At 47.2% G+C, this 27,774-nt stretch overlaps 1 protein-coding gene across 1 annotated transcript in view; it reads left to right on the plus strand.

Moving 5' to 3' along the window:
• Positions 1–27,770, plus strand: part of LOC147663419 (uncharacterized) — a gene marked incomplete at its 3' end in the record, with an annotated part of 48,468 nt that extends 20,698 nt beyond the window's left edge. The window contains exons 2-3 of the mRNA XM_086950473.1: positions 1,400–2,556; positions 26,881–27,770. Coding sequence (XP_086806599.1) covers positions 1,431–2,556; positions 26,881–27,770 — 2,016 coding nt within the window. The remainder of the gene's footprint in view (positions 1–1,399; positions 2,557–26,880) is intronic.
• Between the last annotated feature and the right edge of the window lie 4 nt (positions 27,771–27,774).

A 27,774-nucleotide genomic window follows, 5' to 3' on the forward strand; every position in this document is an offset into this window, starting at 1 on the left:
ATATGTTATATGTTCAAGCAATGTTTTTTAAGTAAATTGTTGATTCATTCACTTCAAGGACAATTGACTGGTCCTTACTCAAACAATCTTAACTAGATAAAATACAGATCAAACAAAGTCCCTTGAAGGCAAATTTACCTTTTCACTTACCTACATCGAGCCCTTAATATTACACTCGGAACCACATAGGAACATCTCAGACACAAATATTCACAAAAAATGCGAAAAAACATTTTATTAAATAATTCATTTTTTCCTTATTTTTTTCTCATTTATATATGTAACATAGTACACAGAAGTTCATAATAGAAAAATCAAAACTATAATGGATAAAAGTTCATCAAGGACTGAATCAACTCCTAGTAATGGCCCACACACCACACAACACATACATACCAACATACATACCACTCAATTCATAAATCATACAACACTCCGCAAAGATATCAAAAATAAGTGATGAATTATGGACAGTTGGAGTAATATCCCAGGTGCTTCAGATGGTTCTCAAAAGGAACAAACGCCAACGCGCGTTTCGGTGTAAAGCCCCAGCCGAGGCTACACATTCATCAGGGCAGGAGTGGAGAATACCCAATATCACCATTCATAGACTACAAGTATTTCACAGCGACGCAGCTTGTGCACTACATCATCTTCAGAGGTGGGCACGCGCCATACCTATATTGAAATAACAAATCCAGGGTCGAGAGGTCTAGTCCCTCACTTTATTGCAAACCAGGTGGAAATGTATTCACCCGTACAAAAGCAGAGATCTCCTCGCTTGAATTTATTTGCTATTGCAAAATTATAGAAGATCAGATCAGGTGGACGCAGCTTTGGTACAAGTTCCTTTCATCCAGAAATCTGACAGCCCACAAGCCTATTCAGACTAGATTCTTCCCCGTTATGGTTTGTTTTCTCCTCTTTTATGTATTTCTGATTCAGTTCCAAGAAACCCCCGGTTGAACATGCTCTCTATATATGCAATGACATAATAAGCTTTTTGTAGATCCTGTAGAGGTTTGGCATGTTGGCGCGTGCTTCAGTCACAGACCTGAATACTGCAAAAGAGAGGTGTACAGTGCAAGTGAGGATGATAGCGCAGTCTTGTCTGCCAGGGTATTATAAACCTTTCATTGCTGCAAGGCTGTTACAGTATTCTCTTTTTGTGGTTGCACAGTGTACAATTTGAGCAGACCAAGGAACAGACGAAATGTTGGAAACACATTTCAAATCCGTGCCTTTCATAGTATATGAACTATGTTGCGGGTATTGTGAAATTTTAATGATTCAATTTTTTTCAGGTTTTAGAAATTTGCAGTTTTCTCTGATCAGGAGTATTTTGACCTAACTGTCCTGTGATAACGTGTTGTCTTTTCTCTTTTCCTCTCCTCTGCAGACACTTGAGACTTGAACATCAATTTACCAGAATGGGCAGAAGACGGGCTCCAGGAAAGAAAGTGACAGTGCAGTGTTCACGTGAATCCGTAAGAGCCACAGTCCCATCTTTACCTCTCCATGATGTCTCAACTTCAAGATCCCAAAATGATGCTCAGAGGGACCAGGACCTGGAACCGCTTTCGGAGAACCTGCCCCACATTATCCTTTTATCCATGCTGGAGGAGTTGGAAGCCAAACTGGATAACTTGATGAATACTTTGGAGGACGTACCTTCTAGAGTCGCTGGGCTGATTAAGAAAATCTGGATAGAAAAGGATCAAGGTTCCCTAGATAATGGTGCAGTGTCTTTGGAGTTGGTCTGTCCGGCGAGTATTAGAGATTGTGCTGTTAGCGGGTCTTCTGCAACACCTCAACTGGACAGGTCAGAGGAACCGAGCTTGTGTCTTCAGACAGTGTCTTCTGATGGGCATGCACCAAAGCAGGAGTGTACGCTCTCCTCGCCAACAGATGTTCAAGGGCGTCCAGAGGAGCCAAACCTTTGTCTGCAGCCAATGTTTTCTGATCGACATCACCCACAGCAGGACCAGTGGGTGCAACCTGGGTTTCCAGATAGAAATGGAGTACAGCAGGATTGTCCTCTATCCCGGTGCCCTCAGACAGATCCTCCAGGCAGATCACTGGAGGCAAACCTGTGTCTTCACTCAGAATTTGTTGATGGGCAGACACCAAAGCAAGACCAGAGCGTACAGACGGCGTTCCCAGAAGAGTGGGAGCCAGATGAGCCCCTGAAGCAAGAACCATCCCCATTGTCTACTAATAGCAGGGACCAGAAACAGAACCTCTGCCCACACCCACTATTTCCTGAAGGACACAAACCACAGCAAAACTACCGTATACAACCCACACTACCAGATGGGAACGGACCTGATGATCCCTTGGAGGAAGAATGGATGTGTTTTCATTTCCAAGATCCACAGGAGAACCGCAGCCTACAACCCGTGTCACCTGATGGGATCTCATCAGACGACCACATAGAGTCTGGGCTATTGTCCTTTGATGAGTTGGGGTTACAACAAACCCAGTGCCTACAGCAACACCTATGCTTGAAGCAGGAATTCCCTAATGCACCATTATTGCTGTTCGAAGCTACCCCAGGTATGTGTTTCACTATAAATGGACTCTCAGAGTGCATACTAACAGATGTAACCTCTTCAAAATGCGTAATATCAGATTTTAGAAAGTCTCTGAGGGGAGGATTATGGTTTGGATGGAACCCACTGAGCGATACTGACCCCCAGAGTACGAGTACACAGGGTGCAGATGTTTCCCTGCAATCTCCTCCTCTATTTCCACACAGGACTGCATCCTTCCTGTGCAGAAACAGGCCTGGTTATGGGACTTTGCATGAGACAAATAGGCCAGTAGCTCTTGTCGTTCCATGATCGTCCCCATTCCAGGCTGAGGAACTGGAAATAGTGTTATTCATGGGAGGAATTACTGGCCAGAATCACACGTAATAGTCGGATGCAAGTGATGTGGTGATCATTGAGATTAGCAGACATGCGTAGTCTAGAGAGGGAACTGTGTTTCTAGTTGCACTGTTACATTGGGTAAGACGCAGTCGTCTCCAGTTCCTTATATAAACATCCTAGTCTGTATTCGGCCCCAACAGCAGGACTGACCAGGGATGTTGTTGTCACGGCAGGGTTCTCCAGGAGTGCACACCTCCTCATGGTAGACAGATACACAAAGGTTTTGGAACTCTGAGGTGACTTGCAATAATCTTATTATATGCACCAGGTGGTACTGTATCCCGTATAATACATGTTCACACCATCACCGTTCCCACAAATCTTAGTGCGTCGCTCCTAGATATGCAGCAACTAACATGTTTGTAAACATGAAGAATGAACTTAAAACCTCTTGTGCAAAAGTAAACATCAAATCTGTTAGATATTTCTTCCAAAAAGATGTTAGAAACTGTTCAATAAAAGCCCATTGAAAAAAAAAGCTGCAGTAGCTCGAAACGTGTAGAAACATGCAGAAATATTCCACCCTTCCTTTATCTAAGGAAACTAATAAACATATTCCCTCTGCTTCTCATAGTAAGCTAGTAACATAAAGCAGAAGTAATAAAATCAAAGTTCTGTTTGTTGCTGTAAACAGCTGCTTCAATTATGCTTCGTGACTTGACCTTCTTTTCACATCAGCTGCTGGCGCTGGCAGCAGGCATTGTGCCCTCAGGACTCGACTGTAATAACTTATAAAAGCTGAGTTCTGACGTCTCTTCTTCATAATCACTGACTTGGTGCGTCACAAATTCCTGATTATAAAGAAATTGCAGACTGCCATTTATACAGGGATTACAGAATCCCATGTAATATAATTATATACACACATATAATAACTTTGGTACAGTTCAATGAATCTGCACAAAACTATTTGGGATTGGCATGGCTAGTTTCATGCAGTGTTTTTTGTGGTCCTCAAATTAAGCCACTAGTCCTTTAAGATAGAGCTAGCTGGACCTTTAGCCCATGAATGGTCCGTGCATCTGGACTTGTGGACCCAAATGTAAAAATATATCGGATCCGATTGGATGAGGGAGTTTTTTCTCCTGTCGTCCATTTCGGATACATAAACCCAAAGTTGGGTCTGCGGACCTGAAGCTCCCTGATTGGCTGGCTACATCTTGAACCATTACTTGATGAAGAGACTTGTTCCCCGCATTCTGTAAAAATATTAAAGAAGCCATAAAGAGTTGTAGTGCCATCCTGTCTCCCCTGGCACAGGGGCTGCCTAATGTTAAAATGTAGATAGAAATTGCTGATTTTGAGACCGAGGTTGGATTCCACATCATGACCGTTTAGGTCCGCAAACCTTAGGCAGGTGTCTGAGCAGATACAGTAATTGGCCTTGTACCCTGGTGGACATTTGTGATGTTCGGAGACCTGCTGCTCGGTCTGAAACCCTATCGATGTCCAATAAGGATACACAAGTTTGCAGGGGTCCGAGAACCCCAAGAAAGTGTCCGGGAACCCTTCAAAATAAAAAATTAAGAAACATAAGCCAGGCCCTTCAGGGAATCCCCTGCTGTGCCCAGGCACCGTTGAACACCTGTGCCTGCTTGGAGTTGGCTGCAGGGAACTGTTGCGTGTGAATATGATGAAGGAAAAAAACCCCACCGAAAACAAGCATTGGCAAAACAAATAGGTGTCTCCTACCTGAAAGCTATTGGCTTTGGCAACGTGTTTTAGCCATTATGTACCCCAGTGTGACTGCTGTTCGGCATGGCTAAAAGTTAGTGGCACGAGGTCGGGTGGGGTAGATAGAAGCGGGATAGATTGGGGTAGAGTGCAATGGGGTAGATTGGAGTCAAATAGGGTAGATTGAATTGAGGTAGATTTGGGTTGTAGAAGTGAAATCTGTAATATAAGGAATAACAATTGATAGAAAGATAACACAACCACAGCTCTTTGTCAACTCAGTGAGTGGTAGATTTATTAGCACAACAAATAACAATTTAACGTGCAACACGGAGACAGTCAGCGTAGAAGCCTGAATGTCCAAAGATTTAATATGTTTGGTACACTTTATAGACTCAAACCACAAGACCACCCATATGACACGTAGGGAGAAGTGTGGCTCAATGATTGGAGCGGCAGACCCTGATGCAGCGGTCTAGCCCGGGACCAGGGTTCAATTCCCCGCCTCAGCGGGTCTTGGGCTCAAAATTCCACGGACCTGATAATTCTCGCCTCGGTGCCTATTCCAATCATGGAGTCCCACTCTGCAACTCTGGGCAATAGCTTGCTTAATCTCCACAACGGCCCCCACAATGCTAAGGATGCCTGGCCTCCACCTTGGGGGTGCCCAGGAGTGGACGCCTCACAGGGAAAGCCAGGATGGGTTCCACAGCGGTATTCGTACAAGCGCCTTGAGACCCTTGCGGGTGAGTAGTGCGCTATACAAGTATCAATTTACATTTACATTTAAGTATTATACGTTGTTACAGTCAACCATGATTCCCTCAGCCAATGGACAAAGATCTGTAACAAGACATCTCCTTGTAAGGTTTGATACATTTGATGCACACATACTGTAGCTAACCATGTGATCAGAATGGGCAGTATTGGGGTCAGTCAATCAAAATGCGAGCTGCTGGTATATTTCCATACAGACTGCGACATAAGCAAGGCGATGAGTAATATTGCGAAATCTGTTATTGGCTAATAAAATGTATTGTGCAAGCAGTGTGTCACGCACCTCGTCTGGGCGTAGAGAAATGCAAGGACAGCATTTCTCAGACGGCGAAAGGGCAAAACCTCCCAAGATGGAGGTTTTTAGATGTAGGCTAAGTTAATAGGGCTTGAAGCCACTACAGTTGGTATCAAAGAAAAAGATGGCTTCAACATCTCCCAAATCTGATACCAAATCAATATACCCTGCGTGCCAACAAATTCATGCCCATGGCAGGCACTTCAGCCACTGCCTGTTGCTCCTGTCGCTCCGGCTTATGGCCGTGCTTATGGCCACGGCGTATTGAGCAAGAGCAGTAGGAGACAAGGGATGCACAGCAGACTGGGTAGACCTGTATCATAATGCAGAGTGTCAACAACACAGCTGCTATTATGATAACAGCCTTTAGGATCCATGAGCCCCAACCTGACAGCCATTGCATCAGTTTGTCCCAAAACTCACCAGTGTGTATGCCCTCTGCCTCATCCCTAATGTCCTTTATGTTATGGATTGCCCTATCTATGTTCCGGCTGTTGTCAGGTATATAAGAACAGCACTTCTGATGGATGACCCGACAAAGCCCACCCTCTTTGGCTAGGATGATGTCTAAAGCAACCCTATTCTGGATCACTACCGCCCGCATGGCGGACAGCTCTGCTGTTATGTTTCCCAGCCCTGCTGCAGTAGAGTCAGCCAGATCCTCAATCATTCTAGCTAACTCATGTATCCTCTGGGAGGTGTACACTACTCCAGCACCTGGGACCATTACTCCAACAGCTGTCATAAAATGATCAGCCCATCCAGCTGACCTTCTCATCCTTGTAGGCCTCACACCTGGCTTTCTAGCCTGTGCTATGTCTGAGAAGTGGACCATACGTGGTATTATTGATGCAAGGTAGCAACGGCCGTACCAACCTGGAGGCAGGTAAAAGTATGCCCATGGTCCGCAGACAAAAAATAGTCCCTTGTAACCCACCAGTCCAGGTGAGGACCCAGTATTGCTGTCCTTGATACGTGACAGCCTTGTGATGTGTGTGCAGTTACTTTTGCCCACAAAAATTTGGTTCACTTTCCTAGGTTCCATTATCCTCCTCATCTTGGTTATCCTGTCCTTACATGCCAACAATCCTTGTTGTCCTTGCAGTAGATCCTGTAACACAAGGGTAGGGTATGCATGACTGCTGTGTTGAGCAGTTACGTGCTATAGCTATGTCTGAAGGTAATTTAGGTACTCTGTCCCGCTGTATCCCTTCATCATATAGGATGCAGGATGGGGCTAAGGACAGCTCTTCTACCCTAAACCTTGGTATATTAACCTCCTTGTTTCCGCTCTGCTCATTATCATTCTCTTCAGCCCTGTTTCTGGACTGGTAAGGGCTCCCCTATCCTTTCCACTATGGCACGTCCCTATAAGCCCACACGTCCACTGCGTTCGGACCAAGGACATCTCCTGCAGTCAGCTAGAGTAAAGAGAGCTCGCTCTGGGGGCAGGCGTTTCTCAGTGCAAGTGGCGGCACTGTGGAACTCCCTGCCCTTCAAGATCCGTTCAGAGCCCAAGATCTTACTCTTTAGGAAACTCTTGAAGACCTACCTGTTTCCAGTATAGCGATTGAGCGGAGCTTTCTTCCTGTTCTGTACTGCGCCGGGATGCCCCTGGGTAACTGAGCGCGTTATACATTTTATATAATAATAATACCTCCTGTCAAATGTGCTAAGCATCTCAGTGTCTGACCTTGTAGGGTGCATATTCCTGCATGGTGCCCATTTCTTCTTAGGCTCCCTGGCACCCTGTCTGATACCCGCTATATTGGAAACATTCAGTGTTGGAACTGCCGTGAGGCCAGTGTTGGGAGGTGCAACTAATACTGACATATTGTGTTCAGTGGAGAGTAACTCATGCATCAGAATACAACCCATATATTTGGAAACTGGTAGTACAATGTAGCTCATGCTGTGCTGTGTATCTGTTGGTAGGTGGGTACAAACATAGCATCCTGAAATGTTCATGATCTGTACATACAATATCAGCATTTCAACATATTTATTGTTGTCATATTCTTCCCACAATTCTCTGTCATCCCCTTCTGTAACCTCCTTCTTCCCCAACACAATTTGGTCTGGCACAACTATGTTTGGCTCCTCATGTTGTATAACTGTATTATTCTCATCACCCACTTTGCCATGAAGAAATAGGATGTCAAACTCTTCTGCAAACACTATAAATATGGTTGTCAGAACTATCCCAGGTACTGGTGATAATACAGCTGCCAGTATATATGGCCATCTACGCTCATTTGTCCTTGGCCTAGGCATTTTAAAGCGTTTATGGGATTAATGATAAGCCGTTATTTTCGCCCCAATTGACATCTGCGACAATATGTAACCCACTGTTCTCTATGGCAATTATAATACTTTGTAGAACCTCAGTACGCGCTGTTGTTAGCTCCTGGGCTGATGGCAGGAAGCCAACATTTGGGAAGGAAAGATCATTCAGTATAAGTGTCTGCAGCCCGCTCAGTATTGGGGGATTTGGCACTGCTACTCTCTGAACAGTTGTTACCTCTACTCCTGGTGATAACGTTGCCACTGCTGACCTTATTGTTATATATAACACCCTTTCTTCCACCACCCGTATCGTTATCCACCTGTGTACTGCAGGTGATGCAACCTGCATATCTCAACTTTATTAATAATGAATAAACTATGGTTACAACAGCATCCATTACTGCCCCCCAGCCAATGTGTTGTATACCAGATATTACACTGTCCAAGATGTCCAGGCGTGTGTTTGCCAGTTCCTGGGCCGGCGCTTGGCTGTCAAATGTGGGGAATGTAAGCTGTTGCAATATCAAGTCCGCCACCTTTCTTCATCAGTGGTGGTTTTGGTACAATCAGCTGGATTTGTCCCTTCTTTTCCACTCCTGGCCACAATAATCGTATAACTATCACCAATGTTGACTCTTGCACTTCTATTGTCATTCGCATCAGTCTGCCACTCCTTGTTGTGATCAAAGGTGGTCCAGATGCGGTGGTAGTCATGTAGCTGAATATAGTCTATTTCCACAGTTCAATGTTCTTCTGGTGCTTCGATATTCTGTGTTGTGCTGTCAGTCCTTAATGTCTAACTAGCAGGGTCTTGTATCCCTATATTTGATACAGACACCAGCACCATTTGAAATCAAACACGTTGGCGCCTTTGCTGGGTCTGTCAGAGGTTACTAGCACATGACAGACGATAGGCACTTGGAGGAGACAGGTGTCTCTATGATATCATTCGGAGGCCGTGTCTGCCGGGCACAGCAAATTGCGCTGGTCAGTCTGTTGGAGGGATGGTCCGCAGCCAGCAGGAGATCTCTTCTTCCTTATCCCCTGTCGTGTTGGTCAGCCTGGTCCTTCCTGGTGGATCGGAGGTTGTACCTATGCTCCGCCTCAGGTGCTGCTGGAGCTTGCCGCTGGTCGTCCTGGTCCACTGTCCGCTTGGTGTGGGAACTGTGGATCCACGAAGTCAATCCCTCGCACTTCACGGCGGTCGCTGTGGTCAGGAGGACGGTGTAGGGGCCTTTCCACCTGGGCTGGAGGCAGTGCCGTCGGGTGTGGGCCTTGATCCAGATCCGGTCCCCAGGCTGCAGGTCATGTGGCGGCGGAGTTGCTGCTTCTGGAAGAGCCTGCAGGACCTGGAGGTGAAGATAACGTAATGTCTCTGTTAGTTATTTACAGTAACACAAAAGCAGATCAACTACTATTGGCAGAGGCGCAGTGTTTATTTATTATTTATTTATTTATGGTTTTTCTAGAGCGCGTAGTCACCCATAGGGTATCCCAGCGCTGAACCTTTTACTCACAGGGGGGGATGGTCAGGAGTGATGATGGCTCAGGGGAAGAGTAGGGTTTTGAGAGATTTCCTGAACCGCAGGAGGTTTGGTTCTGCTCTGAGGCTCAGGGGGAGTGCGTTCCATTTTTTTCCCGTGTTAACCGAAAAGCGGCGGCCACCTATACGGGCCTTCTTTACCTTGGGGATCGTGATGAGGTTTCCATGTTCGGAACGAAGCGCTCTCGTGGGTCTGTAGGGTGTGATCCAGTTGTTTAGGATTGGGGGGCCGGTGTTGTGAAGTACCTTGTGGGCCAGACAGAGGGCCTTGAAAGTTACCCTTTCCCTGATGGGGAGCCAATGCAGCTTCCTCAGTGCGGGCTTGGCAGATGTTCTGGCCGGGGTGTTCGTTAGGAGTCGGGCTGCGGCATTTTGGGCTTTTTGCAGAGTTTGGAGAGTGGATTCTGGAGCTCCCAGGTAAATGGACATGTGACCCGCAATATTCATGGGTCGTTCAATCAATATCTCATGCGCGCTCAACTTAGTTATTCTTCAAGACTCCATTCATCCTTTCCACTGCACCTGCTGCTGGTGGGTGATAAGCACAATGTAATTTCTGTGTGACCCCAAGACCTTTGCATAGACCCCTTATCACCTGAGAAATGAACGCAGGCCCATTGTCTGAGGCCAGAAGGATTGGGATCCCAAATCTGGGTATTAGGTCTTTCAGGAGACACTTAGCAACTGTTAATGCATCACAGTTCTTTGTGGGGTATGCCTCTGTCCACTTACTAAACATACAGACGATGACCAAAACATGCCTGTACTTGTGGGTGGGGGGCATGTCAATGAAATCCATTTGTAGGCTTTCAAACGGTCCATGAGGTGGAGGGAAGTGGCCAGGTGCAGTATGGGTACTCTTACCAGTGTTATACTGTGCACAGATAGTGCACTGTCTGCAAAGTATCTCAGCTGCTTGACGAAATTTGCCATGATACCAGCATTGTGAAAACAGCCTTATCATTCCATCTCTCCCCACATGTGAGGGGCCATGGAAGAGATGTGCCATTGAAGGAAGCATTGATGAAGGCAGACATATCTTCCCATTGGGCCCAGTCCATAATCCCTCCTCTGTTTTCACACACCCTCCTTTTGCCCACCCGGTCATCTCCTGGATGTCAACTTGCTTCTGGATGTGGATTGGGTCAAAATGCAATGAGTCTTGTTTAGCGTCCACTTTTTTGTTGCTGCTCTCTATCTGTACCATTGCTAGCTGGCAGCCTGTCAGTGCTATCCTCTTTGCTTCTCCATCAATGAATGCATTGCCCCTTGACACATAGTCTCTAGATGATGTGTATGCAGCACATTTTATGATGGCTACCTTGGATGGGAGTTTATTACAGAGACAGGGGTCCTTAGACAAGGAAGCAATTCAAGAGAATGAATATAGACCAAATGGAACTATATTTTTGGGGGAATGTCCAGCCGGACAATTTATTACCCAAATACAAAATAGTCATAAAACAATAAAACACTGCGTGTGATAGAAGTGGGACACCAGCCGATGTCCGACTAACACACTGGGGAAACATAAACAGGAAGAAAGTAGTAGGCAATAACAGGTCATCTGAGTATTGTAAATCATATAACAGACAATCTATAACACACACAGATGCATGAAAGGTATAAATCAACTAAGCATTTAGTGCATTTGTGTCGACGACGTTTCGAACCAAGAACAATATCGGTTCATCCTCAGGACAGAGGGTAATTGCCTTAAAGGTACACATTTGTAATAGTCTCACTTATATAGAGATCCATATGCCATACGATTCAGTGTGACTAGAGTTAAGAAGGGTATTATGACCCAAGAAGCAATATTCGAAAATACTCTTGGAACTTTCCAAGGGTTGACTGTGATCCAAGGGGAGATGCCCTCGATATCAGGGTCTGGCAATGCAGTCGGCAAGTCCACAATGGGAGGTCTTGCAGGCACGGGAATACAGCAATTACCCTCTGTCCTGAGGATGAACCAATATTGTTCTTGGTTCGAAACGTCGTCGACACAAATGCACTAAATGCTTAGTTGATTTATACCTTTCATGCATATGTGTATGTTATAGATTGTCTGTTATATGATGTACAATACTCAGATGACCTGTTATTGCCTACTACTTTCTTCCTGTTTATGTTTCCCCAGTGTGTTAGTCGGACATCGGCTGGTGTCCCACTTCTATCACACGCAGTGTTTTATTGTTTTATGACTATTTGTATCAGCCCTGCTGATGTGAGGAACCCCCTCATTGACCATAAGTGACCGAAGTCGTGCACTACACCAAATGCATACTGGCTGTCGGTATATATGTTTACCTTTCTACCCTCAGCCAGGATGCATGCCCTCGTCAGTGCCACGAGTTCAGCCGCTTGTGTACTCCTGGCAGCTGTCAGCCTCCCAATCAATCAATCAATCAGTGACACTTATAGAGCGCGCTACATACCCGTAGGGTCTCAAGGCGCTGGGGAGGGGGGGTGCCGCTACTGCTCGAACAGCCAGGTCTTCAGCTTCTTCCTGAAGGAGAGGTGGTCTTGGGTCAGGCGCAGGTCGGACGGGAGGGAGTTCCAGGTCTTGGCGGCCAGGTAGGAGAAGGACCTTCCTCCTGTAGTCGCTCTTCGGATGCGGGGGACGGCGGCGAGGGCGTGGTTGGCTGATCGGAGGTGGCGTTTGGGAGCGTAGAAGTTGACTCGGCTGTTGAGGTAGCTCGGGCCTTGGTCGTGTAGGGCTTTGTGTGCGTGGGTGAGGAGGCGGAAGGTGATTCTCTTGTTGATGGGAAGCCAGTGAAGGTCTCTCAGATGTCCGGAGATGTGGCTGGATCGTGGGATGTCGAGGATGAGTCTGGCTGAGGCGTTTTGGATCCGCTGGAGTCTCTTCTGGAGCTTGGCGGTGGTCCCGGCGTAGAGGGCGTTGCCGTAGTCCAGTCGGCTGGTGACGAGGGCCTGGGTGACGGTCTTCCTGGTCTCTGAGGGGATCCACCAGAAGATCTTCCGTAGCATGCGTAGGATGTTGAAGCACGCCGAGGAGACGCTGTTGACTTGCCTGGTCATGGAGAGGGAGGAGTCCAGGATGAAGCCCAGGTTTCGTGCATGGTCTGTCGGTTTGGGTGCGGTGCCCAGGGCGGGAGGCCACCAGGAGTCGTCCCAGGCGGAGGGTGAAGAGCCCAGGATGAGGACCTCCGTCTTGTCCGAGTTCAGTTTCAGGCGGCTGGTCGTCATCCACTCGGCTACCTCTTTCATCCCTTCGTGCAGGTTGGCTCTGGCGGCGGCGGGGTTGTTGGTCAGGGAGAGGATCAGCTGGGTGTCGTCGGCGTATGAGATGATGCTGAGGTGGTGTTTGCGTACGATGGCCGCGAGGGGGCTCATGTAGACGTTGAAGAGGGTGGGGCTCAGTGATGATCCTTGGGGGACGCCGCAGATGACTTCGGAGGCCTCTGACTTGTACGGTGGTAGGCGGACTCGCTGTGTTCTTCCGTCGAGGAAGGAGATGATCCATTCCAGCGCCTTGTCCTGGATTCCGATGTTGCTGAGGCGCCGTATTAGGGTGCGGTGGCAGACCGTGTCGAATGCTGCGGAGAGGTCTAGGAGGATGAGGGCCGCTGTTTCTCCTTTGTCCATCAGGGCTCGGATGTCATCGGTGGCGGCGATGAGGGCGGTCTCGGTGCTGTGGTTGGCTCGGAAGCCGGACTGTGAGGGGTCGAGGGATCCGTTCGTCTCGAGGAAGGCGGCCATCTGCTTGTTGACGGTCTTCTCGATGACTTTGGCTGGAAACGGGAGAAGCGAGATGGGGCGGTAGTTCTTGAGGTCGGTGGGGTCCGCTGTTGGTTTCTTGAGTAGAGCGCTGAGTTCGGCGTGTTTCCAGCTTTCGGGGAAGATGGCGGTGTCGAAGGATGTGTTGATGATGTCTCGCAGGTGGGGTGCGATGACAGCGTCGGCCTTGTTGAAGACGTGGTGAGGGCAGGGGTCGGTTGGTGATCCGGAGTGGATGGAGTTCATCGTGCGGATGGTGTCTTCTGTGCTGATCGGGGTCCAGACGTGGAGGGTGGTGGTGGGGGGGGGTGGCAGGTCGGTCGTGGTGTGCGTTGGTTGGTTGTTGAAGCTGCTGTGTATGTCCGTGATCTTGTTGTGGAAGTATGAGGCGAGGGAGTTGCAGAGGTCTTGCGATGGGGTGATGTCGTTGTTTCCTGCGCTGGGGTTGGAGAGCTCTTTCACGATGCTGAAGAGTTCCTTGCTGTTGTGTGCGTTGTTGTCCAACCGGTCCTTGAATGCTGTTCTCTTGGTGGCGCGGATCAGCTGGTGGTGTTTCCGGGTGGCCAGTTTGTAGGAGGTCCTGTTGTCCGGTGTCGGGTCCCTTTTCCAGACTTTCTCGAGGGCTCGGCAGTTCTTCTTGGAGCTCTTGAGTTCGTCGGTGAACCATGGGGCCTTCTTGCTGCCGGGTCTGCTGGGCGGGGTCCTCAGCGGGGCGAGTTCGTCCGCGCAGTTGCAGATCCACTTCGTGATGTTGTCGGCGGCCTGGCTGGGGTTCGCTGAGCTGGCAGGAGGGTGTTGGCTCAGGGAGGTGGCGAGCTGGTCTGCTGTGATCTTGTTCCAGCTTCTGCGGGCGGTGTGTTGCTGGTGTTGGTGGGTCGTCGTTCTCTTGAAGGTGAAGTGGACGCAGCTGTGGTCCGTCCATTGAAGCTCTGTGGCGTGGCTGAAGTTGATGTCTGTGCTGGATGAGAAGACGGCGTCGAGTGTGTGTCCGGCGAGGTGGGTGGGGGTGGACACCAGTTGCTTGAGTCCCAGGTTGGCGAGGTTGTCGAGCAGGGTGCTGGTGTTGTGGTCGTTGTTGTTCTCCAGGTGGAAGTTCAGGTCCCCCAGGAGGATGTAGTCAGCGGAGGGGAGGGCATGCGAGCTGACGAAGTCGGCGATGTCCTCGCTGAATTGCGTGCGTGGTCCAGGGGGTCGGTCCCTCCAGTAGTTTGTTGGCGGTGCCCACCGCATAAGATTTCTGTAAATCTCCTCTTTCATCTCTCAGGCATGACCCATCTACAAACAGGTCCCCTTGAGCATCTGATAATGGGGTGTCTATTAGGTCTGGGCGCACCTTAGTATGTCTGTCTATAGCCAGGGTGCAGTCATGAAAGGCATCATCTGACCAAAAATCCTCCAAAGCATGCTCTGTTGGTAAGAGGCATGCAGGGTTCAAGGTGGTGCATCTCTTGATGGCAATGTGTGGTGCCAACAACACTAGCTCATATCTGTGAGGCGTGCATTTGTTAAGTGCTGTGTCCTGGTGGAGGTAAGCAGAATATCCACAGCACGGGGAACGTGTAAAACAAGGGTATGGACCAATACAATGTTCTCTGACTGTTCGACCGCCAGTGCTGCAGCGGCCACCGCTCGGAGGCACAGTGGTAACCCAGAAGCTACTGGGTCTAGCGTGGCTGAGTAGTAAGCCACAGGACGGTAGTAGGAACCATGTTTCTGGCTTAACACCCCTAATGAGCACCCTCCCTTCTCATGGCAGAACAAATGAAATTCCTTGCTGTAATCTGGTAAGCCAAGTGCTGAGCCCCACTCAATTCACTTTTCAGTGTTGTGAATGCTAATTCACAGTCTGGGGACCATGGCACCTCATCCGGAATCTCTTTGTGTGTCAATGCTTGCCGTGGCTTGGCAATCAGGGAAAAGTTTGGTATCCAGTGCCTACAGTATCCCGCCACCCCCAGGAAAACCGTGACCTCTTTGTGTGTACGTGGACGGGGAAAACCAGTGATGGTGGAAATTCTATCAGGCAACAGTTTTCTCGCCCCCTCTGACAATTCATGCCCAAGATACTTCACTGCAGTGAGGCAGAACTGTCATTTCTTTGGGGACACCTTGTATCCTTTCAGCGCCAGATGACAGAGGACTGCAATAGTGTCCTCCTCGCAGGCCTCCTGAGATGGAGAGGCCAAAAGCAAATCATCGATGTATTGGATGAGAGTGGAGCCTCCCTTAAGTACCAGGGAGTCTAAGTCTGTTTTCAGTGCATTTGTGAAGATGGAGGGAGACTCTGTATACCCTTGCACTAACCTGCTCCAAGTGAATCTCCTGGAGCGGAATACAAAACTGAACAGGTACTGGCTGTCTTGATGCAGTGGTATTGTAAAGAAGGCGGAGCTAAGATCCATCACTGTAAAGTGTGTAGCTGATACAGGGATATTAGGTAATATTGTTGCAGGATTTGGAACCACTGGGAAAGAGGGCTCCACTATTTTGTTCAATTCTCTCAGGTCCTGAGTAAAGCGGTACACAGGGGCCCCATCTGGGCCCTTGGATGCCTTTTTCACCAGGAGTATAGAGGTGTTGCATGGACTGGAGCGTATTTCCCTGATTATACCCTGCTTTAGAAGATCTTGAATGACAGGTGCTATCCCCTCTTCCCCTTCTTTGGAAATCTTGTACTGTGGTACTCTCGGGAGACGGGCTCCGGGTTTTAATTTTATTCGTACTGGTGGGTAATCTAACATTTTTCCTACATCATTAGCACCTGTGGCCCACACCTTAGGGGGCACAGTGCCACGTAGCCTAGAGGGTACAGCAGGATTGGGGCATGTCATGTAAGCCTGTAACATCAGACCATTTAGCGACTCACCAGAAAAACCCCTGTTGGTGTATGGTGCATTGGAGTTTGTAGAGCAAGTCCCTACCTGGTAAATTAACCGGACAGAATCTGCTGAAGATGAACTGATGGGTAACAGTTATGTTGCCCACCACAAATTTTAGTGGTTGAGTCAAATACTCATCTATTGGTTGTCCTGTCATCCCGACTGCTGTGATTAATGTCTCAGAAAGTGGTGCCATAGACATCTCAAATGCCTTAAGCATTGATCTTTGAGCTCCTGTATCAATCAAAAATGGTATAATATGGCCCATAATTGATCCCTCTACATATGGGCCAGATTGATCCACTGCAATTGCTGGAGCTATTAGGCAGCCTTCCACTTTCAGGCACCCCTAGTATGAACTCCTTGGCCGTGGCTGTGGTGGGAAATCAGTGTCCCTCTGCGCCCACCCGTCTGCCCCTGTCCAGTCCTGGTGACCTTGGGGATCTGATTGCACCTGTCTGTACTGGTAATTGTCTTTCACCTGTCTGTACTGGTCATTGTCCCTCACCTGTCTGTACTGGTCATTGTCCCTCACCTGTCTGTGCTGGTCATTGTCCCTCACCTGTCTGTGCTGGTCATTTTCCCTCACCTGTCTGTACTGGTCATTGTCCCTCACCTGTCTGTACTGGTCATTGTCCCTCACCTGTCTGTGCTGGTCATTGCCCCTCACCTGTCTGTGCTGGTCATTGTCCCTCACCTGTCTGTGCTGGTCATTGTCCCTCACCTGTCTGTGCTGGTCATTGTCCCTCACCTGTCTGTACTGGTCATTGTCCCTCACCTGTCTGTGCTGGTCATTGTCCCTCACCTGTCTGTGCTGGTCATTGTCCCTCACCTGTCTGTACTGGTCATTGTCCCTCACCTGTCTGTACTGGTCATTGTCCCTCACCTGTCTGTACTGGTCATTGTCCCTCACCTGTCTGTGCGGGTCATTGTCCCTCACCTGTCTGTACTGGTCATTGTCCCTCACCTGTCTGTGCTGGTCATTGTCCCTCACCTGTCTGTGCTGGTCATTGTCCCTCACCTGTCTGTACTGGTCATTGTCCCTCTCCTGTCTGTACTGGTCATTGTCCCTCACCTGTCTGTACTGGTCATTGTCCCTCACCCTGTCTGTGCTGGTCATTGTCCCTCACCTGTCTGTACTGGTCATTGTCCCTCTCCTGTCTGTACTGGTCATTGTCCCTCACTTGTCTGTACTGGTCATTGTCCCTCACCTGTCTGTGCTGGTCATTGTCCCTCACCTGTCTGTACTGGTCATTGTCCCTCACCTGTCTGTACTGGTCATTGTCCCTCACCTGTCTGTACTGGTCATTGTCCCTCACCTGTCTGTGCTGGTCATTGTCCCTCACCTGTCTGTGCTGGTCATTGTCCCTCACCTGTCTGTGCTGGTCATTGTCCCTCACCTGTCTGTACTGGTCATTGTCCCTTTTCCTGTCTGTGCTGGTCATTGTCCCTCACCTGTCTGTACTGGTCATTGTCCCTCACCTGTCTGTGCTGGTCATTGTCCCTTTTCCTGTCTGTGCTGGTCATTGCCCCTCACCTGTCTGTACTGGTCATTGTCCCTCACCTGTCTGTGCTGGTCATTGTCTCTATGCTCTTGGCGCTGGGGGTGTTGCTGAGAACCTTTTTGACCCTGCCCCCTGTTCTGTGAGGCTGTGTCATCCCTGTATCTCTTTTTAAGCAGTGGGCAATCAGGCCTCCAATGACTAGGGTCTTTGCAGTTGAAACACGCTGTGCCTTGTGGGGGTAGGGATTTTGAACCTTTGTTAAAGTTGCGTCCACCCCCTCTCCCTCTTATTCGATCTCTTCCCCTCCCTTGTTGTCCTGTGTAGAATCTTTCCTGTGCCACCATCAATCTAACCTTCTCCTTTTTCAGTTTTTCAGCTTCTAGTATCTGTGCATTCGCCTGATAATCAGAACAGTACCTAGCTGCAGACAGAATTTTTTCAATCGATTCCTGCTGCCAGCAAACAAATGATTGCTGTAGATGAGTTTTTATTGGGGTGCTTAACCCCTGAACAAATGTTGTTACAAACGCTGGCATTGCATCTCCCATGGGGGTTTTTAACCCACTATTCTGCTGATATACCTGTAACAGACGGTCAAAGAATGAGTTTACACTCTCATCCTTTTCTTGCTTTGTATTGGTAATTTTATTCCAATCAACTTTGTTTTCCGGTACTTTTTCCTTCAAGAATTTAATTACTTCATTATATTTCTCCTGTACTTCATCTCCTGGAGCTCCACCCCTTTCTCTCTGTGGCTCCGCTTTCGGCCAGTCCACCTTTCCCTTGCACTCTTCCCACAGGTCCTTTGGTACTATGATGTTAAACAGGGTATCAAAGTCACGGCATAAAAGTCCCCCTAATATAGCCATTTTATCTATTTCTGCGTACCACTTTCGTGGCTCCTCACGGAGTTTCGGGAAGTCTCTCGTGAAACTCATGATATCTTGCCTGAACCATGGTACAAATACATATGCATTATCCCTGCCTCCTGGAAGTGGGGTATCTCCCTTAAAGGCATAATTAATGTTGGCGGTGCCTGTGGGTGTAATGATTTAACCACTTCTAATACCGCAAATGTGTGCACTAGCTGCTTCCACTGCCGCAGTTTATCAATTGCATACTGTAGCCTGTCCTTCAATTCTGCTTCCGGCCATGCTTGCAGGTCTGCATCTACAAAGCTAAACTTAGAAATGTCCCATTCATATTGTGGAGGCAGAGATGGGGGCACCTCCGTGGCACCTGACCCACCTGCTTTCGCCTTTTGTATGTATGTGCTATGTGCTACTGTACCGTCTTCTAAGAGCTGTGCACGTGCTATGGATAATGTTTTTTCTAGGTATGCCCTTCCCTTTCCTGTCGCAAACCTGTCTATTGTTAATTTCTCATCTATTATTTGGTGCATCCCTTCCTCACATTTCTCTGTATCAGTTCTAAGCAGAATTGTTTTTTTCGCGGCTGGGGAACACTGCCGAGACCCAGTAGAGTCCGGGCGGGCCAGAGTGGAGTCTAGAGGCAAGCTCGTCCGCCTCTGAACATTTACCTGCTTGTCAGTCTCACTAACTGCCCTTGCCAGAATAGCAATATCGTGGTTAGTGTTTAATACATATGTACATATAGTCCATATCAAGTTGTGCCATTTAGAAGCGCTGAAATTGTCATCTAGGGATCTATCAGAAAAACACTGCATCCATGGGGTATTGAGCAGGTTAGGAGGTAATATATTGTTCTGCGTGCAACAAGCTAATAATAGGTCCTTCCTCTTAGATTGTTTATCAGCGATTGCAACTGCTTCCTTTCTCACTTGCTGGAGCACTGCCATATCTTGGACCTCTTCCAAGTCTACACGCTTAGAAGTTTCATCCAGAAGGCGAAGCGTTAAACAAACAGCCTCTTTCTTCTGGTCTTCGCTAAGCCGCGCAGTGGGTTGGGCTGCTGCAGCTGAGATACCCAATCTACCCATTAAAATGTCCTCTAAAAGTTGGTCTTCCAGTCCCGCATCCTGTTCTAACTCCACAGCAAGGCTTGGGTACAATCCCACTACTTCTAATTGTGTCCGCCTCCAGTCCTCACTAATTTTTTTTGTAGCTATATCATGCAATACTTTATTTCTAACCTGGATCAGTTCTCTATGCACCTTGGATTTTATATCATTAGTAGCACGTAAATCCTTTACAAACCCTTGCCAACAATAGTATGTCTCCCATTCAGTAGGCCGAATTTTCTTACCTTTCAACCCCAACATCTGCTTCAAATACGCCAGTTTATTCATATCATATGTACCTTGACATGGAAGCTGTAAGTCCGGCCTATTTGCAGTCAAGTCATCCCATTTTTTAACAAACAAAATGGAACTCAGACCAAGGCGCAAAGCTACCACATGTGCAGGTGAACCCTTCGGTGGGGCTGGCTGTTATCTATCCAAGCTATATTTAGTTAAAGGATTCCCCATGATGAATAATGAGCAGGAAGCGTGGTGTGTGTGGTATGTACCGTGGACGCAGCGCAAGGTCTGGCCCGTGTATAATTTATAACCACAATAAAAACAATGCAATCGTACCAGACAGATGATGGGGATAGGGTGCGGGTTACACAGTTGACACACACGAAATGGTCACAAACATTTGCACGTGCTTATACAGCCAGTTTGTCAGCTATACTAATTCACAGAGGAAGCCAAAGGAAGCCGTTCGCCATGCACACAGACAAATCAGCCAATGCCAGTCCACCACAACCTTCACTGAGTTTTGAAAAATGTATATCAAGTCTTGGGTGGAAGTGGAGTAGATTGAGGTGGAGTGGAGTGGATTGGAGTGGGATAGATTGGGAAAGAATGGGGTGGAATGAGGTAGATTGGAGTAGAGTGGGGAGGACTGGAGTGGAGTAGATTAGAGTGCAGTGTATTGGGGTAGTTTGGATTTCGGTACATTGGACTGGAGTAGAATAGAGTGGAGTTATATAGGGTGGTGTAGGGTAGATTGGGTTGGGGTGGGGTGGATTAGATTCTACTGGAATGAGGTAGGTTTGGGTAGAGTGGGGTGGAGTGGAATTGGATAGATTGTAGTGGAGTGTTGTGGGTTAGATTAGGGTGGAGTGGAATGGGGTAGATTGGGTGGATTGTAGTGGGGTGGATTGGATGGAGTGGGGTAGATTGGATGGAGTGAGGGAGATTGGATGGAGTGGGGAGGGATAGATTGGGTGGAGTAGGGTAGATTACAGTGGAGTGCAGTAGATTATGGTAGATTGTAGTGGGGTAGATTGTGGTAGTTTGGAGTCGGTAGATTGTGGTAGTTTGGAGTGGGGTAGATTGGATGAAGTGGAGAGGGATAGTTTGGGTGGAGTGGGGTGGATTGGATGAAGTGGGGAGGGATAGATTGGGTGGAGTGGGGTAGATTACAGTGGAGTACATTAGATTATGGTAGATTTGAGTTGGGTAGATTGTGGTAGTTTGGAGTGGGTAGATTGTGGTATGAGTGTAGATGAGTTGGATAGATCGCAGTGGGGTAAATTGAAATGGAGTTGGGTAAATTGGAGTGAAGTAGAGCGAGGTAGATTGGGGTGAAGTCAGTTAGATTAGAGTTGGGGTAAATTGAAGTGAAGTGGGGTAGACTAGGGTATATTGGAGCAGAGATGGGTAAATCTGAGTGGAGTGCGGTAGATTGGGGTGGAGTGGGGTAGTTTGGAGTGGGATGGGGTAGATTGAAGTGGAGTGAGGTAGACTGGGTTATATTGGAGCAGAGTGGGGTAAATCTGAGTGGAGTGCGGTAGATTGGGGTGGAGTGGGGTAGTTTGGAGCGGGATGGGGTAGATTGAGTTAGAGTGGGGTAGATTGTGGTGGGTAAATTGGGAATGGATAGATTGGAATGGGGGGAATTGTAGTGGGATGGATTGGGGTACTTTGGAGTGGAGTGGGATAGATTGGGGTGGGGTGGATTGGAGTGGGGTAAGTGGTGTGGAGTAGAGGAGCATGGAGTGGAGTGTTGTTTCATGGAGTGAGTGGCATAGATTGGAGTGGAGTGGAGTGGAGTGGGGTGGATTGGAGTGGGGTAAGTGGTGTGGAGTAGAGGAGTGTGGAGAGGAGTGTTGTTTAATGGGGTGAGTGGCATAGATTGGAGTGGAGTGGAGTGGGGTGGATTGGAGTGGGGTAAGTGGTGTAGAGTAGAGGAGTGTGGAGTGGAGTGTTGTTTCATTGGGTGAGTGGCATAGATTGGAGTGGAGTGGTGTGGAGTTGAGTGGCGTAGTGTGGAGTATACTTGGAGTGGTAGCGCACTGCCATTACAGACAACACATTTTCAATTGAAATGATCATTACATTTACACCGAAATATGGTTTTACTGCACATAAATGATAATGTTTGCAAATGTCATCCCCTAGTGTATTAATGTGTTTTTTAATCATAATTAAAAAAAATTTTTCTCCACACTTAAGTAATTCAAAACAAATGTGCTTCATTTGTACTAATTCTGATATATTCTAAAACATCAGCCCAGTTCTTTTTTTTAGGTCTTGCCGCAACAGCGCTTAACTTTGTGGGCTTACTGCCCACCCATTGCTTTTTATTTGTTACTTCGAATCTCCTTTAAACAGCCTTGCTTCCAAATGGCTAATCTTTCCTACTTCTCCCTCCTTTTCGTAAATTGTTCCCTCCCAAGGAGCACCGTCCCGGTACTTGTATCTTTGCAATGGTTCCATATTATCAACTGCTTTAGCACTTTTTCTAAGAGCACTTCATTTGAGCACCTTTTTCACTCGCTCCAAGCTTTTTTTTGTAAACAGCTGTAATTCTTGTTCTTATCTCGTCACATTTGCTGTTCATTCACAGACCGAGATCAAATGTCAGATGATGGTTCCCCTAAAAAGCCTGTTCTTTCTCTGACTTCAAAGTAAGAGAGCCAGTTCCTCACCGTCTCACTCATCGCTGCTTGCCTCTCCTTGCTTGTTATTTATAAAAGCAAATTACTTCATTTTCTTGCCTTCACCACCTCCCCTTCGCATAATGGTAGCAGCCGTTTCAACTAAAGTGCTCATGTCTACTGCTGCCGACCAGAAACTTCACTGTCGACTGTAAAGTTGGCACCTAAGGTAATGGGAGGACGGCTTGGGGTGGAGGGGACATTGGCATGTACAGAAGGCCGTGCCATTGAAGCATCTTCTGGCAGCTTTCACCAGCAGCATCATGACGTGACCCTGCCACATCTGTACAATGTTTCCGGGCCGAAAGCAGTATACGATAATAGCTATAAATTCTGTAACCAGTCTGTTTGCTACGTACAATCCACTGTACTAAATGATATGAGGTATTCTTGGTACATGTATTTATAAAATGTCACATGTTGTAATATTTAGGACACATATTATTGTAATGCAAGTTGATCTCTAGTAATGTTTAGGACAAATACTATTGTAATGCAAGATGATCTCTAGTAATGTTTAGGACACATACTATTGTAATGCAAGTTGACCTCTAGTAATGTTTAGGACACATACTATTGTAATGCAAGTTGACCTCTAGTAATGTTTAGGACACATACTATTGTAATGCAAGCTGATCTCTAGTAATGTTTAGGACACATACTATTGTAATGCAAGTTGATCTCTAGTAATGTTTAGGACATGTATTATTTGTAAAGTTGAAATGTGTTCCACTTAAAATTGAATATATGTACTTGGTAGTTTATTTATTTAAAGGACTAATCAAACCAAATGTCAGAAGTACAGTGCTATAGAATTGTGAAGCACTCTGATACCCAGTTGGGTCATGTTCGCACGATCTCAAACTCCATACAGAGGTTGTAGTTGATGCTAGCCCTGTAGGGTTAGGCGCAGTCTTTGCACAGCACAAGGGACCGCAAAATGCCCGGAGACATATCGTGGTACATGCCAATAAGAGCCAGTCACTAACTGAATGTGCTTACTTGGAACCTGAGTAAGAAAGTGTGGCACTGGTTTGGGCTTGTGAATAATTTCCATGTGTTTGTGTATGGAAAGCCCTTCACATTAATGGCTGATCCCCAAGCATTGTAGATGGTATTTGGGAATCCCACAGCAAAAATGCCTCCTCGAATTGAGCATTGGGGTTTGAGGTCACAAGAATTCAACTAAACGATTCTTCATGGTCAAGGGAAAGATCAGAAACTGGCTGATTATGCCCTGGTACCCCATGTAAGATAGTGGAGGATTACATCCAATTTATTGTGAAATCGAGTACACCAACTGCCATGTCTTTAGAGCAAATTGCCACTGCCACAAGCCAAGGTCGTGGCATGTCAAGATTAAAAGTTGTGGAACCAGTATTCTAGACCTCTCACTAATGACAGCGAGTATATGAAGTTCAGAAATGTAAGAGATGAACTTTCAGCAACGCAGAAAGGCCTCATCCTGCAAGGTACACAGATTGTTATTCACCAAAGTCTCTGACAAGTAGTTGAATTTTCCCAAGAAGGAGATCGAGGAATAGTTGCCACTAAGAGAGCTCTCCGTGATCGAGTCTGGTTTCCGTATCTTGACAAAAGTGTCCGAAAAGAATTGAAGACTTGTCACATATGCAACTGTCTTTCATCTCAAGTTAGTCAGCAACCTTTGATTATGACAGAATTGCCCCATCATGCTTGGGAGAGAATTGCTATTGATTTTTTTATGGCCCTCCAGAGACTGGAAATTATCTTCTAGTTATTGTTGATCAATACTCACATTTTCCATTGGTAGAAGACCTTTCATCCACTACACATGAGCAGGGTTATTCAAAACCTAGATGGCATCTTTGTGTCATGACTTGTACCTGCAATCTTAAAATCTGACAACGACCCACCTTTTAATAGTCGAGAATTCAAAAACGTTCTAAATCACCGCAATATAAAGCATCAAAAAAAGCACTCCCCTTTGACCCCAGGCCAATGGTCTGGTAGAACGCCTCATGAGTGCTCTAAAGAAAGCTGTTCAGCATTCTACATTGGGGAAGCTCGACCTCAAAGGTGTTTTGAACACTATTCTTTGAGGTTACTGTTTGACCCCCTCACTCAACCACAGAGGAAACCCCTGGAACTATCATGTTTGGAAGAGTCATGACAACCAAGCTTTCCCAATGGAAGGGGCTGGGTGTGACAGGGGATACATCTCCATTCATCTGCATGCTGATAGTCTTCTTGGGCTGGGAGAGAGGTGATTCACACTTACATTTGAATAGGTTGTGTCCTGCCCTCCCTCAAAGGGCTGATTTACCCCCTACTGATCGTCTGGAGCCAGGAATGGGCTGCAAGGGACTGTTGCACACTTCTGAGGGTTCATTTGAAGTCACCTGTTCATTAAAGACATTTTTGAGTATATGTACTGGAGCTCTGATCCCATGTTTTTAGACGCTGCTTTGGACTTGTAGCCAGACATTGTTGGCTCTACAAACTGCTCATTGCCATGAGGACTGCTGTGCTGCCAGGAGCAACAACCATTTCAACTAACTGCCTTGTTGTGTTGACCTGCTGCAGCTGGGCTGCAGGACGGACTACCAATTTGCAACCTAACTGTATGTGCTGTCTGCTGCCTGCCACCTCCTTTTGTGCCCCGAAGTGCTCTCCAAGGGCTTGTTTGCTTGCCCCCTGTTCTCTCGAGATCTCAGGGCCATCAAAGACCTTGTTGCCTCTTTTCTCCAAGACTTTTCCTGGGTGAGCCCATTTTACAAGGGCTAGCATGTCGCCAGTACTCCCTTCTGCACCAAGGTAAAACTGTGTGCATTACAGGACAGTGCACCATGGGACTACAGTGCAGCGCTCTGACCAGGGGAGTGCCTTTGTGCATTCTAGGGAAGTATTCCATGTTTTACAAACCAGCATGTGGTGAGCGTTTTTTCTCTAGCGTGAAGAGCGTTGTTTCGCCTGGAGGCATTACCAGAGAAACAAACACGTCCTTGAGCATTGTGCTCACTGCAGCTGAATTGTATTGTGACCCTCACCCCCGGAGTCTGGCAAGATATCGCCACCGTCAGATGCCACCAAGAATAAACTAGTGCGGCCCTTCTGGCGGTGAGACTCGAGGAACAGCCCCCTGAAGACTTGTACTGCTCTAAGATGGTACAGTCCAGCGTCTAAGGCTGCAGAGCTACAGGAGCTGCACAAAGCCTTCAAGGCAGGCCTTTCGACAACACGTTGTTCTATAACATGCGGCGGGCCAGCATTCTGAGGCTCATTCCAGCCAGCCTCGCCCTCTGGTTTTAACGCGTATATTGCACGAAGCTCTCAATGTCGGGTCCCACTCCTGAGACATGTTAACATTGTTAGCAAGTTACAGATGCCCTGAGGACACTGACCCTGCACCCACAAAGGTACTGTGAGGCGGGTTGGGTCCAGAAGAGTGGTAAAGCCGCCCTGCTCTCCTTCACGGGTGGCTTGGTTTCCATTTGGCAAAGAGACGTGATTCAAGCGGCCCTGGCGGGCTCCAAATTCGCAAGAGCGTGAGGGGCATTTCTTGTTCAGCATTGTCTCTGCTCTGGAGATGACCTCAAGAATGGCGCAGGGCCGTCCATAGAGAAGAACTGCTGGAAGACTCAAGCTCAATTACTGTTTAGCGTTTAGTAGGTGCTCCTGCGCCCTACGTTTGGTTTCTAAATGCAATCACGTCAACCACGTTCACTACAGTTACCGTATGAAATGTAATAGGAGCTCAGGTGCGCCGTGACCTATGTTTTCATAGTAATTTGTGTTTTCTCTGTCAAACCTGCATTATTTGCGTGAACGGTGTGATGTAAGTCTTTTTGGTCTTGTTTGATGTACAATATAGAATTTATTTTTACATAATCCTGCATGGATTCCCTTTTGTGGTTTACTCACTGTGTTGCTGCACGAGTGTGTTGCACAAATGCTCTGCACATTGCCTCTTTAAACTAGCCTGACTGCGCTGCGCCAAGCTACCAGAGGGTGAGCGCAGGTTATCTCAGGTGTGTGTCTGGCTTACCCTGACTAGAGTGGTGGATTCTGCCCGGCTTAGGTGCCTACCCTAGCCAACCAGAAACTCCATGTCGAACAGTGGTTCTTGTGAATCACTTGATTTCCCAGCATGCTCCTGCTGCAGGACCAGGTCAACGCACTTTATGTAGGAGGACTAGCCTCCATTTGTGTCTCAAAGGGAAGTGTGACTCTTTTTCCTAGAACTTACATTTTTTCCCCCTGAATTGTAACTGTTCACTTCTCCATATTATATTAATGCAGCTTTTTCAAGAAATATTTTCTTCATGTAATTTTCAATGTTTTTTCTATTTTGCAGAACAACAATCACATCTAGAAAATATGAATGGGAAAGAAAGCCATAAAGGTTCCGGAGGCAAGATGAATTTTACTCAAAATATCTACTTAAGGAAACGGCGCAGAATGCACATGAAGGAGAGACACTTTGCTTGTAATGTGTGTGACAAAGGATTTATCAATGAGACCCTTCTTGTGAGGCACAAAAAAGGACACACCAGCCTCAGGCCATATCCCTGCGAAACGTGTAAAAAGTGTTTCACTCAAAAGGCAACTTTTTTACAGCATCAAAGAACACACACAGGAGAGAGGCCTCATCAAAGCGTACACACAGGAGAGAGGCCTCATCAGTGTACTGTATGTGCCAAGAACTTCACTCAAAAGAAAATTCTTCTTCGGCATCAAGGCATACACACAGGAGAAAAGCCTTATCGCTGCACCTTGTGTGAGAAGAGCTTCAATCAAAAGGGAAATCTACTAAAGCACCAAAGAAAACACACAGGGGAGAAACCTTATCACTGCACTGTGTGTTCCAAGCGCTTTGCTGAAAAGAGATCCCTTGTACGGCATCAAATTGTACACACAGGAGAGAAGCCTTATCGCTGCACTGTGTGTTCCAAGCGCTTTGCTGAAAAGAGATCCCTTGTACAGCATCAAAGCGTACACACAGGAGAGAAGCGTTATCACTGCACTGAGTGTTCAAAGCGCTTTTCTCATAAGTCGGCCCTTGTAAAGCATCAAAGCGTACACACAGGAGAGTGGCCTCATCACTGCACAGTGTGTTCCAAAACCTTTTCTCAGAAGGGGAACCTTGTACTGCATCAAAGAACACACACAGGAGAGAAGCCTTATCACTGCACATTGTGTTCCAAAACCTTTTCTCAGAAGGGGAACCTTGTACTGCATCAAAGAACTC

This window comes from Lissotriton vulgaris, unplaced genomic scaffold (assembly GCF_964263255.1).
Source record: "Lissotriton vulgaris unplaced genomic scaffold, aLisVul1.2 SCAFFOLD_1057, whole genome shotgun sequence".
Classification (NCBI taxonomy): Eukaryota; Metazoa; Chordata; class Amphibia; order Caudata; family Salamandridae; genus Lissotriton; species Lissotriton vulgaris.